General features: G+C 40.5%; 1 protein-coding gene across 2 annotated transcripts in view; it reads right to left on the bottom strand.

The window, feature by feature from the left end:
• LOC126636261 (glypican-5-like) overlaps window positions 1–12,828 on the bottom strand; it is a 340,020-nt gene that overhangs the window by 92,878 nt on the left and 234,314 nt on the right. For both annotated transcript variants that reach the window (XM_050308265.1, XM_050308264.1), the window contains one exon: window positions 4,827–4,977. In XM_050308265.1, the coding sequence (XP_050164222.1) occupies window positions 4,827–4,977 (151 nt within the window). The remainder of the gene's footprint in view (window positions 1–4,826; window positions 4,978–12,828) is intronic.

Genomic DNA, 12,828 nt, shown 5'->3' with positions numbered 1-12,828 from the left:
GCCAGGGGTTTAAATCATGATATCTGAATATGCTAAGCAGGTTTGTTATAGATTCCCACTTGGGCACTGAACTGTGACAATAAGCAGGATGTTCAACTGAGATGGCCAGAACCAGGAAGCACAAAGCCTGGCTGGGATGCCACAGGATGTGTTTGTTTACCGAATCCTGCACCAACAGACACGATTTTAAAGTACTGTATAAAATCTGCTGTGCCTAAGGGCACTTCTTGTTATTCCATGGAAACCCACTGCTTTTGGGATGGGGACAAAGCTGAACCCATCTCTGCGTGGAGCAGGCAGCGAGCTGGGGGAAGGTAAGATCAGTGTCCCCACTTCCCACAATCTGCAGTTTCAAGGCATGTCAGGATTGGGGTTAACACGTGTCCTGTGTGAGGACACACTGAGCTTTTTGACCCACAGAGAGATTCTAACCTCAGATGGGTGAATCTGGTGCAGAGACTGCAGTCCATGTACACCAGACACTTAGGTCTGTCTCTTCTGTTCAGTGCAGAAGGGCACAGGGGTAGGCTAAACTATGTTTTCCCTAATCTGTGCTGTTTGCTTGCCCTGCCAGCCAGAGAACAGCTGTAGTCCAGCACTAGCTACTTTCCCTAGGACTTTGCATGACATTGCATCAGTGTCCTCTAGACAGAAGCTTGGATCAATTCCTGTCATACACTGGCTATGTGAAGCACATGGCTCCATGTACAGTGCAATAATCCATGGGAGTGAGCAGCCCCAGGAATCCCTGTGTCCTCCATGCACAGCCAGGTGTGCACACAGACCCATGGCTAGAGGGGTATCAGCACAAGCTCTCCTAACCACAGTGCTCCACAACTTCCACACAGCCCAGAGCTCCACACTAAATGCACTCGCACTAAATGCAGGTTCCTACCTGTGGTCTAAACACTTCCCCCACCTTTGTTCAGTGGTTCATCACCTGATGATTTCCCTGAACACAGTTCTAACGTTGGTTGTCGTTTCTTGGGTGGGTCTCATGACAACCCACAGCTGTGCAGCAAGCTGGGAACTGGAAATCCCCTGCACTGACTTCCTCCCGACTTTTCACAGAGCAGGCACAAACATTTTCCTTTTCCCTGAACAGCACGGGCAGGACACAATGTGACTCTGCTGCTGTTCTCTTTTCATGAACGGCAGGACACTCATCCCTCTCCTAAGGAAACATTCCCACGGCTCAATCCTGCAGGGCACCAACAATCCCTGCTCTTTGCCATGCCAGCACCACCTTCACCTAAGGGCTTAGGAACGAGCGCTTCCATCAGCTGGGCTCATGCTGTGACCAGCTCCATGTCAGTCGGTGGCTCTGGGAGCACTCTGTGCTCAGCACAAGATGCTGCTTTGCCCTTCTGCCTAGAAACCTGCAGCACTGCAGAGGGCAAACCACAGAGCAACCTCCCCATCCACACTCCAGATTTATATGGCTTACTTTCCTCTTCTTAAATCTCTCCTAACAAAGCTTTGTTCGAAGATGATTCACAGATGTTGTCATTACAAAGCTGGTACTTGCCAACAAATAACACATGGGCCTGCTTGAGAAACTGCTGTTCCCACAGCTTTCCCCAAGAAGAGATGCTTGTGGTAACTGTAAGGCCTGTGAGAATACGACATTTTAAAGCATCTTATACCATACATAATTTTTGTAAAGAATGCTGGTTTCCTGAGAATTTATCTTGTAAAACCATTTGGATAAACCCACATGATACAGAATAGATAATTAAGCCCATTATGACTGAAGAAGTGATCTTTTTAGATAATAATTGAGCAAAGGGATTAAAAAATTTGTAACAAAGGGATAAACAAAAAACCTGCAATAAATACTGCATCTTAATTAAAGATTTAAAGTAAAATTATTAACTGATATGCAGGCATGATTCTCAAGGACTAGAAGGTGCCAAACAAAAGGACAGGACTGTACTATCCATTGCAGGATGAGCTGAAATGCAGAGATGGCAATCCCCAACCAAAAAAAAACCCCAAAACCAGGGAAAAGGATACGAGCAATGACCTGGCTGGAATAGGCATGCACAGAGTCACTTATGTGTTTACCTACCCAGGAACACACTGGAATCTAAAATCAAGGAGCATGCCCTCTGTTACCAGTTTGGAAAAGCCAAACAGGGAGACAGCAACATACTCTGTCTGGGGAGAGCTTTACTAATAGATACAAACAGAAACGCTCTGGCAATGGAAACCCAGATACTGGTGAACCTCCTGGCAATTTACTGGTAAAGAAAAGGCAATTTTTATTCTGGGAGGTGGAAAGAAATAATCATTCAGTAGGTTTTCTTTTGCAATGCTCTTAGTACTTCAGTGGTAAATATAATTTTCATTTACGTTTCAAATAAATGACAGATGTAGTAAATTTTTATTACATTCTAAATTCAGCATTTTACAGGTCGACATTGAAATCCTTTCCTCTCTTTTCTGTTTTTCATGGACCTGTTGTTAAAAGCACAACTGCTCTGCCAAAAAGTCTGTGTTTGGAAAGGCTTTTATTGCCTTTGTTCTGCTGGATGACTCCACGCTGAAACGTGCCCTGATGAGCTCGCTGGCATTTCACAGCTCGTGTTCGTGTCTCACCCATTACCTGCTGTAGTCAGGAACGATATTCCCACTGACATCACCAAGCCTCCCATCAGGGGATTTGGGATTTGATTTGGGATTTAACTTTAGCTTCAATTCGTATCTTAATTCACTCTGTGTTTCAGGCAAGCTGGGAATAGGCAGTGTTGTCACGTTCCACTTCCACAAAATAATGGTTAGATGTACTTGACGGGTTTTAAGTTTAGGAAATACAAGTTCACAGGCTGAACAACTGCAAACGCCATCTAACAGACATGGAGCAGGAGGAAATTCAACTAATCTGATGTTTGTTATTCTTTAACATTCTATTAAAGCAAAGCAGCTCCATAATGAGATTACTGCATTTTATCTCTTAATTGTATCCAGATATGCAAAAGAGATTTACTGCTAGTGGCTTGTGTACAGTACAATATTTTAAAGCTAATCATGATACAGCATTACTATTGTCACACCATAAAATACTTATTCTTCTGTTATGAATCAGTACCATTTCCTAAAATTTATTGTAATTACCTTTTTAATTGGATATACACCCTGCTAAATTCTGAAACAGCTAGTTTTGGAAATGTAATTCTTTTAAATCCAGGATGATATCAGCATAAAATATTTTAATTAAATAGATAGCAATAAAGGGGCAAAGGAGACATTAAGCAGCTTTCCATTATTAAAGGCAGCTGAAAGTCAAGCCTTCAAAGTATTCAAGTTTTTATTTTTGAATGCCTGAACTCTGCCATGCTCCCTGTAAGCATGCACACACATCCTCCCACAACACTGTATTAATGGACTGATTGTTCAGTGAAGAGTGGGGAGCACCTGGCTTTGGTTTGTATTACTCCATACAGAGAGGAAAGCACATTACAGTATTTATTCTTCCAAATCCCCAGGGCCTAAAACATCTAGAAATCTTTCCGTTGCTTATGGTTGTAATACAATAAACAACAAAAAAGTTAAGTAAATAGTTTTAAAATAACATTGTATCGCAGTTCTTCTGTTCAAAAACTTTGGTGAGCAGATGATCAAAACCTCTACTTGACCTGTTAGTTGCAATTAGTTAATAATTTTTAAAAACACTGTCCCCACATGATGTACCTCTGATCACAATGCCATCCACACAAATTAAAATTCAAGTCGTTACAAGCTGGTGCTGCAAATTAGCTGTAACATTTTGCACATGTTTCAAAGCACACATCTAAGCTTGGTTTCCCTGCACAAATATTCACAGCAGGAACAACTGAAGTCTTGACTACAGGCCAATCACAGCATGTCTGCAAATCTTACCTGAGTGTGGGATATCTTTCCCCCCCTCTCCACTCAGCAGCAAAGGGACAAGGAAAAGGCCTTTGTTTATCTCAGCAGCAGTTTAAAACTTACCTGAGTGACAGCCTTCTCAATAAACATTGTTTTTCAACACTCTTACACCTTTGAATGTATAGATGTATATAGATGTATTTCATCTATACTTCCAATCCACATAATATTGACACACTATGGCAATTAAAGCAGTTACATTTTGATGAGCTAAAATGAATCAGAATTTACAGATAAGAGAAAGCAATAACATCAAGTATCCAGAAACATCTTACTACTTATTGAGTTACTAAAAGGATTTAACTACATATTATATTGGCAGTATGTAGGTGGAAGTTGAGTTAGATTCTGTTGTTGATTCTACACTTGGTGAGATATTATCCAAGTAATTTAATGAATAAATATTGCAAAATGCATATCTGAGACTATCAAGAAATCTCACTTATTCAGCAGCTCACCACTAGAAAGAAAACCCCACAGTATTTCATGTGTTTTTTCAAGAATATAGACTTTCAGCCAACTCTGTTTGGATCATCCTTCAGTATCATTATGCAATAAATAAATATTTATGTAAACACTTAGCACACTCCGTAAGAACATCCATTTTCTATTTATTTGAAGAGCCCACAATATCTAGGAAGGCTCTTCAGTATTTCTGTGATCTAGATTTCATTGCAGATATTATTCACTCTAAATTTAAGTCTTTTATCTGCACGCCAAGTGTTAAATTACACTGGGTTACTGTCTGTATCATTCTATTTTTACTGCAGCTCTTCACAGATTAAGATTCAAATCCTTTGAATTTAGTAGGATTTTGACAGTAATTCAAGCAGGATAAGTGTGAGCTCTGTCCATCTAATTGTGACATTTATGAATTTCCAAGCTCTGTAAGTACTGACAGCAACTGTGTTTACCTGCTGTGTGGATCCTGTCCCCAGATCCTTGACAACCATCCTCATCATCACAATCTCCACTTGACTCCACCTCTCCACTTTTTCCTCCCCCACTTCCAGCGTCTCGGGAAGCCCATCTTTCGAGTTTCAATTTTGCCTTCTCAGCATCCAGCTGAAACAGAAGCAGCAACAAACCAACAACGGTCAGAGTATTCACACAGCTCCCACCTCTGCTCACCATCTAGTCCATAAAGCAACAAGCACTTTCTCACTCACTTTCAAGAACAGATCCTCCAGTTGGAGGTTTTTCCTGGCAATGGCATCCAAATATTTTGGAACAGCAGGCTATACCTTCAAATGTTCTCCACCATAGATGACCAGGGGCACTTATCATCAAGCTTTTAATTGAAAACATCACATCTACCACTATCATCAGAGGGAGTGCTGTTCCTACAGCTTTTCCTCTTGGAAACCACAGTTTGGAGATCACTGGTAAATGATGGTACAATGTGCCAGCTGTCCTAGGACTTATTTTGAGTTATTTACAGTTGAACATCACAACATGCTTTAAAACCTTTGAAGAGCTGAAGGCATTTGCTACTTCTCACGATGGACTTGGTCACTTGGAAACGCTGGCCCCTGGATTTGACTTTTAAGATGGTGCCATTTAAGATGCCTGTACCAACTACCAGCTGTTCATGAAATGTCACTTGAAATACATTTCTAGGACTGAGCACAGAATAAGAAAAATCTTTTATAGAATAAATCTAAATGTATCATACTAGGTCACACTTGCTCTAACAACATCTTTACTCCCCAAACTCAGCTTTTTGATCTTTAGATAACTCTTTCTCCTGCTGTCACCACGAACAGCTGCCTACTATTAGCACCGTGGGAATAAATGATTTTTCAGTTCACTGGTAGTTCCAAAAGATGAGAAATCCCATTTCACTGGCAGTGAATCTAAACCTAGCTTTTGCAGGGCTCATCAAGAGCAGCACTATTTGGGAAGAAAAAAAGTAACTGGCTAAGACTAATAAATTCTTTTATAAGGCAAATATTTATCAAGCAAAGAGGATTCAGGAGAAACCTGAACCTTTCCCCCACACCTGAGGAACACCGACCAAGTGCAAAGATTTTGTACTGCTTCTCAAAGACTCTGTACTGCTGTCAGGTTCTGGACCTCTCCAATAACCTTCATCAGAAGTATCTTCCTCCCAAAGCATTGCAGATGCATTTCAGGCTTTGTGATCTGCTTCATCTCAGAGGGACTGATTATTCTTTGTGCTGAGCAGAACGTGTTTGGAAATGTAGCTACTTTGAAGAGTCAAACCCATTTCACACTAAAAAGGCTGGAGCACAGGGCTAATACAACTTTATTAACTGGGCTGAAAGGATGATGATGGACACAGCAGTGTCTCTGTAGTGGGAAGTTGTGTGTGACAGTTTCCTTCTTCAGCTGCTGTGAGCTGCCATCCCCCACTCTGGGCTGACAAACGCTTGGGTCAGTGCAGCAAAGACCCTGTTCTATGGAACAACAGATACAACTTCCATAGGGCAGAACTCAGGAAATTTTTCAGCCTTTCACTGTCTGTTTGCTCATTCTGAAGACACAAATAGCTTCCCACAGTGCAGTGGGGAGCTCAGTAAGTGGGAGGAGAGGGTATGGACTCTAGTGGAGACTCTCTAACTTTACTGCATGACTGTTTTTTATATACAAGTTGCTTAATGCTGAGCCTTGTTATTCACAGCCTAAAGACTGATGTCATGGCAATACAAACCAACATTTTGTTAAACAATTGGAAAAATTTGCCTATGAGAGAGAAAGATAGTTCAGTTCTTTCACAGATTTATTACGTCCTGACTGTATTAGAAAAGACTCATTCATTCTGAGTTATAATTCTTCAGAATGAAAAGAAATGGCTAAGTGGCAAACAGAATGGACACCAAATTTAATAAAGGCTTTTAATGAGGGCTTGTAAGTCAGAGCAGGAATGTTTACTGCCTGTTAAGATACTCCTTCTTTTCAAAAACTGGATTTCATTCATTGCCCATGGCTCAAATCCTGACCCCAAGTAATACTTGAACCAAATGGGCACCACCTCCAGGAAGGAAGCTGAGCTTTCCAACATGGTGCACTGCAGAGTTCACGTGCTTCTGGGTTCTTAGTGCCTCCACTACAGCAGGAGATGAGCTGTAGCCCAGATCTGCATCTCCGTATTACTGAAGGTGCACCCAGCTCTTTTTTGGCCTGTTAGCAGAGACTTCCACCAAATTACACAGAGCCCTTATATACAAGTTCAGTATCATCACATCACCACTGAACATCAACTCAGGGACAAGCTGCCAACCCTTTTCACCTTCTGTACCCCTTCCCAACCTCTACCGACCACCTTTCTGTCCTGTAGCTGCCATTTACCCAGAATGATGGACCAGAGCCCAACTCTGTGCATCAACAAAGTGCAGCCACTTCAGTGAGGAGCTGCAGACACACCATGCAGCTCTGCTGAGAAGGGAATGTCACCATTTCATAGTGACTTGTGAGCCAGCATCTTTCTCTTTGCCAGACTCTGAAGGAACACTTGTCCTTTGGCCACCACCACAGTATTTTAGTAGGATCATTGTTTTAGTGTGATAGCAAAGCTTACACCAGCATGTCTCCATCTCCTTTCTTCACAGAACAATAGAAACCTTTCTCAAAAGGTCTGAGATTGCACCAAAATACCACAGATTGCATCAGGATGGACTAGGATATCATAATGGAAACCATTATCCTTCATTTTTCACTCTATGGGTCTGGCTGTGGGCAGGGAATGCCTGCAATGCTTTGTGTCTACAGACTGAAAGGTCTTCAGCAGAGGAACTGGAGGTCATCTGAAGGCTCAAGTCATCTTCAGAGACAGCCTAGTTAAAAACCCTGAACAATCCTCCAGGCTGCTGTCACCAATCACTAAAACTTTCTGCTTCCCCACAGATGGCTACAGAGAGAGCCACAGTCCCTTTTCATGTTTAACACTGGAGATCAGAGACTGGAGTCAGTTGTGGCATTTCTATCATTGCTTAAAAGCCACTCTTAAAAAAACCTTATTTTGCTGACTTGTATCCCCCTGCTGATGCATAATGCCATTCACCCATCTCTGGCAACACTGCACAACAACTCCAGCCTGGGAGTGCTGTGTTTTGATGCTAAGAATTGATGCCTTGGTTAAATAATTGCAATGAATTTCCATCTGAGCACTGGGGCGTGTGCCTTTACCTCCACAAAGCAGAAGGTCTCTGCTGCCCAAGATTTCAGAGTATACAGGAATCTTAACAGCTTAAAAATTAAGTCTTCAAGTTTTTGCCACAAGTAAAAGGTAATTTTTTTTCCTCTTGAAAAAGTTATATAAATAGATCAATGAGATTTGTACAGCCCTACTGAAAACTGACTCAAATTGTGAATTTTCCCAACTGCAATAGGCTTTGGATTAGGTCCATAAACCTCTAAAGGGTTTCTGAGAAATGATATACAGTGTTTCTGTGAAAAATCTTTAATATCTGACTCAAGTGAAAGATAAAAATCACATATCACTATTCAGCTCTGAGTCAGATACAGAAAACTCTCCACATGCATTTTATTTATTCCAGCAAAGGTCTCAACCTTAAGTGACATTAAAAAGAAAAAAAAGTCCTGCTGACATAAGGTTTTCTGGAGAAGAGAGAATTCATATGAGATTGGTTGCTTTCTCCCCTATTAATAGTTGATGATGTAGCACACGCCTTCCCAGTCACATAAAAGAGTCCTTCAGACTTCAGAGGCTTCAAAGAGTCCGTGACACAACCCCTGAGCTTTCCACAATGACTTTAACCCTAATTCTCACTCTGACCACACATGTGTTAGAATATACATCCATTTTCATGAAGGCAGGTTCCAGCTGCATAGTGCCACACGTTAACTAAGTAATATCTGTTTCACTCCATGAAAACCATTCTTTAAAAGTGCCAATTTCATTGATCAGTCTATTTTCTGAAGGGTCACGTGTATCTGAGGGGATGACTTCAAACTGCAGGATAATAACCTCATCTCACCAGAAAATAGGTTTTTAAAATTATGTTTTGCCCCACAATTTCAGACTCCTCAGGCTGGCAAACACAACAATGAAAATCCAAGAGAATACTCTTATTAAATGAAGCCACTTAAAAGTTGTGTGCCTGGAATATTCAGAGACAAATTCCATACAACCATTGCTCCCAAGGGATTTGTTAATTAGCTTTCTACATGACTGATTGCAGTGTGAATGCTTTTCCTCTCTGAAAAGGCAGCTCTGAGGTGAAATCTGACTCGTGTTGTCCACTCGTCATGTGAGCACACGTATCACGTATCACTTGCTGGTGTTTCCAGTGTGATTAAGAAATGGTTGTTTATGTGCTGCATTTAGGAAATCTAAGCTCAGAATGATCTCTTCTCAAGGTATTTACAAGTAGCTGCCTTTTTAAAAGTGCTTTAAATATGATCTGCAGAGACAAAGCCTTTTGCCAGCTTATGAACAAATAATGCACAAAGCCTAATCTTGAAAAGAGTCATAAATGACTCAATCCTTCCATTCATTTTTTTTTCAAAAATAAAAATAAAAAATCCTTTCTAAACCATTATTAGGTCAGAAATGACTACAACTGGAAAAGACAATGTGCCTTTGTCTTTGCCCTATTATATACATTTTTTGTTAGGAACTGACATACTGCTTTAGGCATAAAGCTGCATTTTACTGGTGCCTTGTGACTGAGCAGATGTTCTGTCATTTCACAAAACAATAGCCACATAACAAATTTTAGACATAACTGCCATATATATATATATGCTTATTCCAAGTGGGACCTCTCCTCTGAGATAACATTTATGGTTAATTTTCCTCCACATATGCTCTTATCTCCTTTTAAAAAGCATTTGGCAGTTGCTTTTGCTTCTTATTCTCGTGTTTATCTGGCATTTATATATTACAGCATAAATATGGAAAATACTCTTATTTAGCTTCAATTTTGTCAGACATTCCCTTTGGTTTGTTTTTCCTTTGTCTCTATTTCACAGACATGAAAAAACGCCTGACACATTATCCCCTTCTAGCTTCTTCAGGAAGTAGTGCAACTCCAGGAGGCAGCAGCACCCAACTCCTAAATCCTTTTCTTTAGCTGAAGGAAACACATCCAACCTTCTGCAGCAACCACCACCCCCAGCCCTCCTTCTGCTGTGTTTATTCAGATCCTTACAATAACCTTTGCGTGGCACATCCTGCTTTGCAAGTCACCTGTACACATTACAATAATTTGACTGAACAGTTATACATCATTTATGTGACACAGTTATGGACTGACAACAGGGTCAGAATTTCATTCACCTCCCTCCTGACAAGACCTTGGCAACTTGGGAACTGCACCAACACTGGCAGATTCCTTTGTTCTGGGATTTTGGCTCTGGCCTAAGCACCTCACGTTTACTTATACTGATATTTGTATTTATTGTCTATGCCAATGCTCCTGGTCTGTCTGTCTATCTATCTATCTATTTGTTTAAAAATACACCTATATATGTGTATATAAATTACAAACTGAAGGGGGAAGGTTCTGTTCAAGCACATGGACATATGTAAAGCAAGAGGCTTGGACTATGTGAGCCCAAAAAGTGGGGACTGACACCCTCCCTTCATCCTCTGCCCCAGTGTATTTTCACTTGAGCAATTTCGAAGTTCACTTGAGCAATTTTCACACAGCAATTTCAAAGTTCTTTTTCCATTTTTCTAGGGGTATTTTTCAGGGTTTTTTTGTTTGTTCTGCTTTATTCTAGAAGCCTTTTGTTCAAAGTATCTTAATTATTTGACCAACCCTCCCACTGTTTCTGAGCATCTTCAGTACAAGCTGTACATATTTTGTAGAATTGTAGAATATTTTGGGAAGGTTAGGACTTGCTTTCTGACTTTATCCATGTTTTTCAAGCCAAAGAGCTGATGGAATTGGTGTTTTTATTTGTTTTGACTTGCTTTTATTCCCATTAAATCACTAAATTACTGCTTTCAGAAACAGCATCTGTACTCCTACAATGGATGTAGCTTCTTATGATTTCAGTGGAAGTTTCTTGCAGCAATTTCTTTCTTTTCTATATATGTTTTCCTCCTAACTTTACAGCCCTAACTTCTCCACACACACTTTCCACTCCTCTGTCTCTGAGGCTTTGTATTTGCATGTCTGCCTCTACCTGTGATTAGTTTTTGTTCTCCTGGTTTATGCAGATTGACTCATTACGCTCCTCCGTATAATTTTATTGCCAGATCACACAACGGATACCCAAGAATCCACACTTTCACTTATCTTTGAATTCTTTTGATTTCTCCTCTGTGTCCTTCCCCTAATCTGGCTGCTTCCCCTGATTTCCTGGATAGTCAAATGCAGATCCACACTGCACAGCAGAGAAGCTAAAAGCATTTATTTCTCTCTTGGCTGATTACAAATGTAACAGAATTATTTCAGCAGGAATCTAAGATGGCTTTTAGAGATTCACCTTATTATACTGTGGGATTAATGCATCTACTTTTGATGTTTATGTTTCTGTTTTTCAGCTGCTTATTAAAGGTGAGCATGTTTCTAGAAGAGTGCCAGGAGCAGCTTACTGTTGGCTGAATTAAATTACACAAGCTACATACGTTCTCAGATTTACTGATTACACTGTGAAGAAGCAACAACAACATGCACTCACAGAATCTTATCACTATTAGCAAAACAGCTTCCTAGTAACAGCTTGGGGAAGCTGTCACCCAAAAAGTATTAACTGTGAATGACGTAAAGTGAGCACAAATTTTTTTTTAAAAATACTTATTCTAGTTAATAATGTGCTTCAACCAAGCACAACAGATGTTTAAAGACAATTAAGAAGATCTGATTTGTATTCAGTAAGCCAGTTGGGGCAAGGAAGCAAAGAGACACCTCTTCTTGATGTCTTGTCTTGGCGTTGGGCTGTAACTTTTTGGTGTTATCTGATGCACTGAGGATGATCTTTCTGGTCTGGTATCCAGTGGGCCTAACTCAGACACAGACCCTGGGCTAGTCCCTGCCACAGACAGGAACTTCACCTTCAGACAGTTAGCATAGTGCAGCCTTTCCAAAAATAAAATTGCAGTATATATGTAGTTTGAAAATAGAGCATATGGCTAAAAACCTGTTGTGTTACATGAAGGCTTTTTGCATCTTCTTAATGTAGAGGGAAAAAAAAGGTAAACAGTCGTAATAAATTGTAATAAAACTTCAACATAAACATAATTATTGGTGAAGAATAGGCAAGAGTTGCTTACAAAAGACCTTTGACCCTTCAAAATAGCTCATTTCTGGGACAGGGTTGCTGAGAGCGTGCGTGTCTGACTGGTGGATGGCTGCATCTGCAGGACCCGCCTGAATCCATCTGTGAGTACAGATGCCTGTGATGTCAATGAGCTATATGTGGTATTCAAGAGGTCTCTTCCAGACTTCCATCCTGTATCTCTACACTCCACTAGTTTCTAATATTAGAAAATTGATTTGTAAAATCAAAATCACAAACCAGAACCACTGCCATTAGCCATTAGGAGTGGGAGTTTTTTCCCATGCTTCTCTGATTTCTATATGGGAAAATTGTGTCCACATAGCAAATTATTTCCATTCTTTCTTCCAGGCTAAGAATGAAGCCTCTTAATTGTGCCTGAAGTCAAAATGTGGCTCAAAAAATGTATTAATTATTACTGGGACTTAATGTGGTTTACAAATGTGCTCTTTAACTCAGAGCTCTGACTCATCAGGGTTTAGATGTCTAATAATAGCCAAGGACTTCTGTCTGATCAGACTTGGGAAGTGTGAAATGAGAAGTGCCTGCAATCAGGAGGCTGGTCACACTCCATCAGCCCTGGAATGGCACCCTTCTGATAGGTGCACGTTTCCATGGGTTAAGTGAGTAAACAGTGGCCAATGTGAATTATCTAAGGAACAGAGCCAACCTTTCTCCTTGCTCTGTACTCAGACAGCAATT

Source organism: Myiozetetes cayanensis, unplaced genomic scaffold, assembly GCF_022539395.1.
Source record: "Myiozetetes cayanensis isolate MyiCay16 unplaced genomic scaffold, myiCay2020 scf13, whole genome shotgun sequence".
Taxonomy (NCBI): domain Eukaryota; kingdom Metazoa; phylum Chordata; class Aves; order Passeriformes; family Tyrannidae; genus Myiozetetes; species Myiozetetes cayanensis.
The sequence above is the reverse complement of the archived record's forward strand: the minus strand, read 5'-3'. Positions and strand labels throughout refer to the sequence as shown.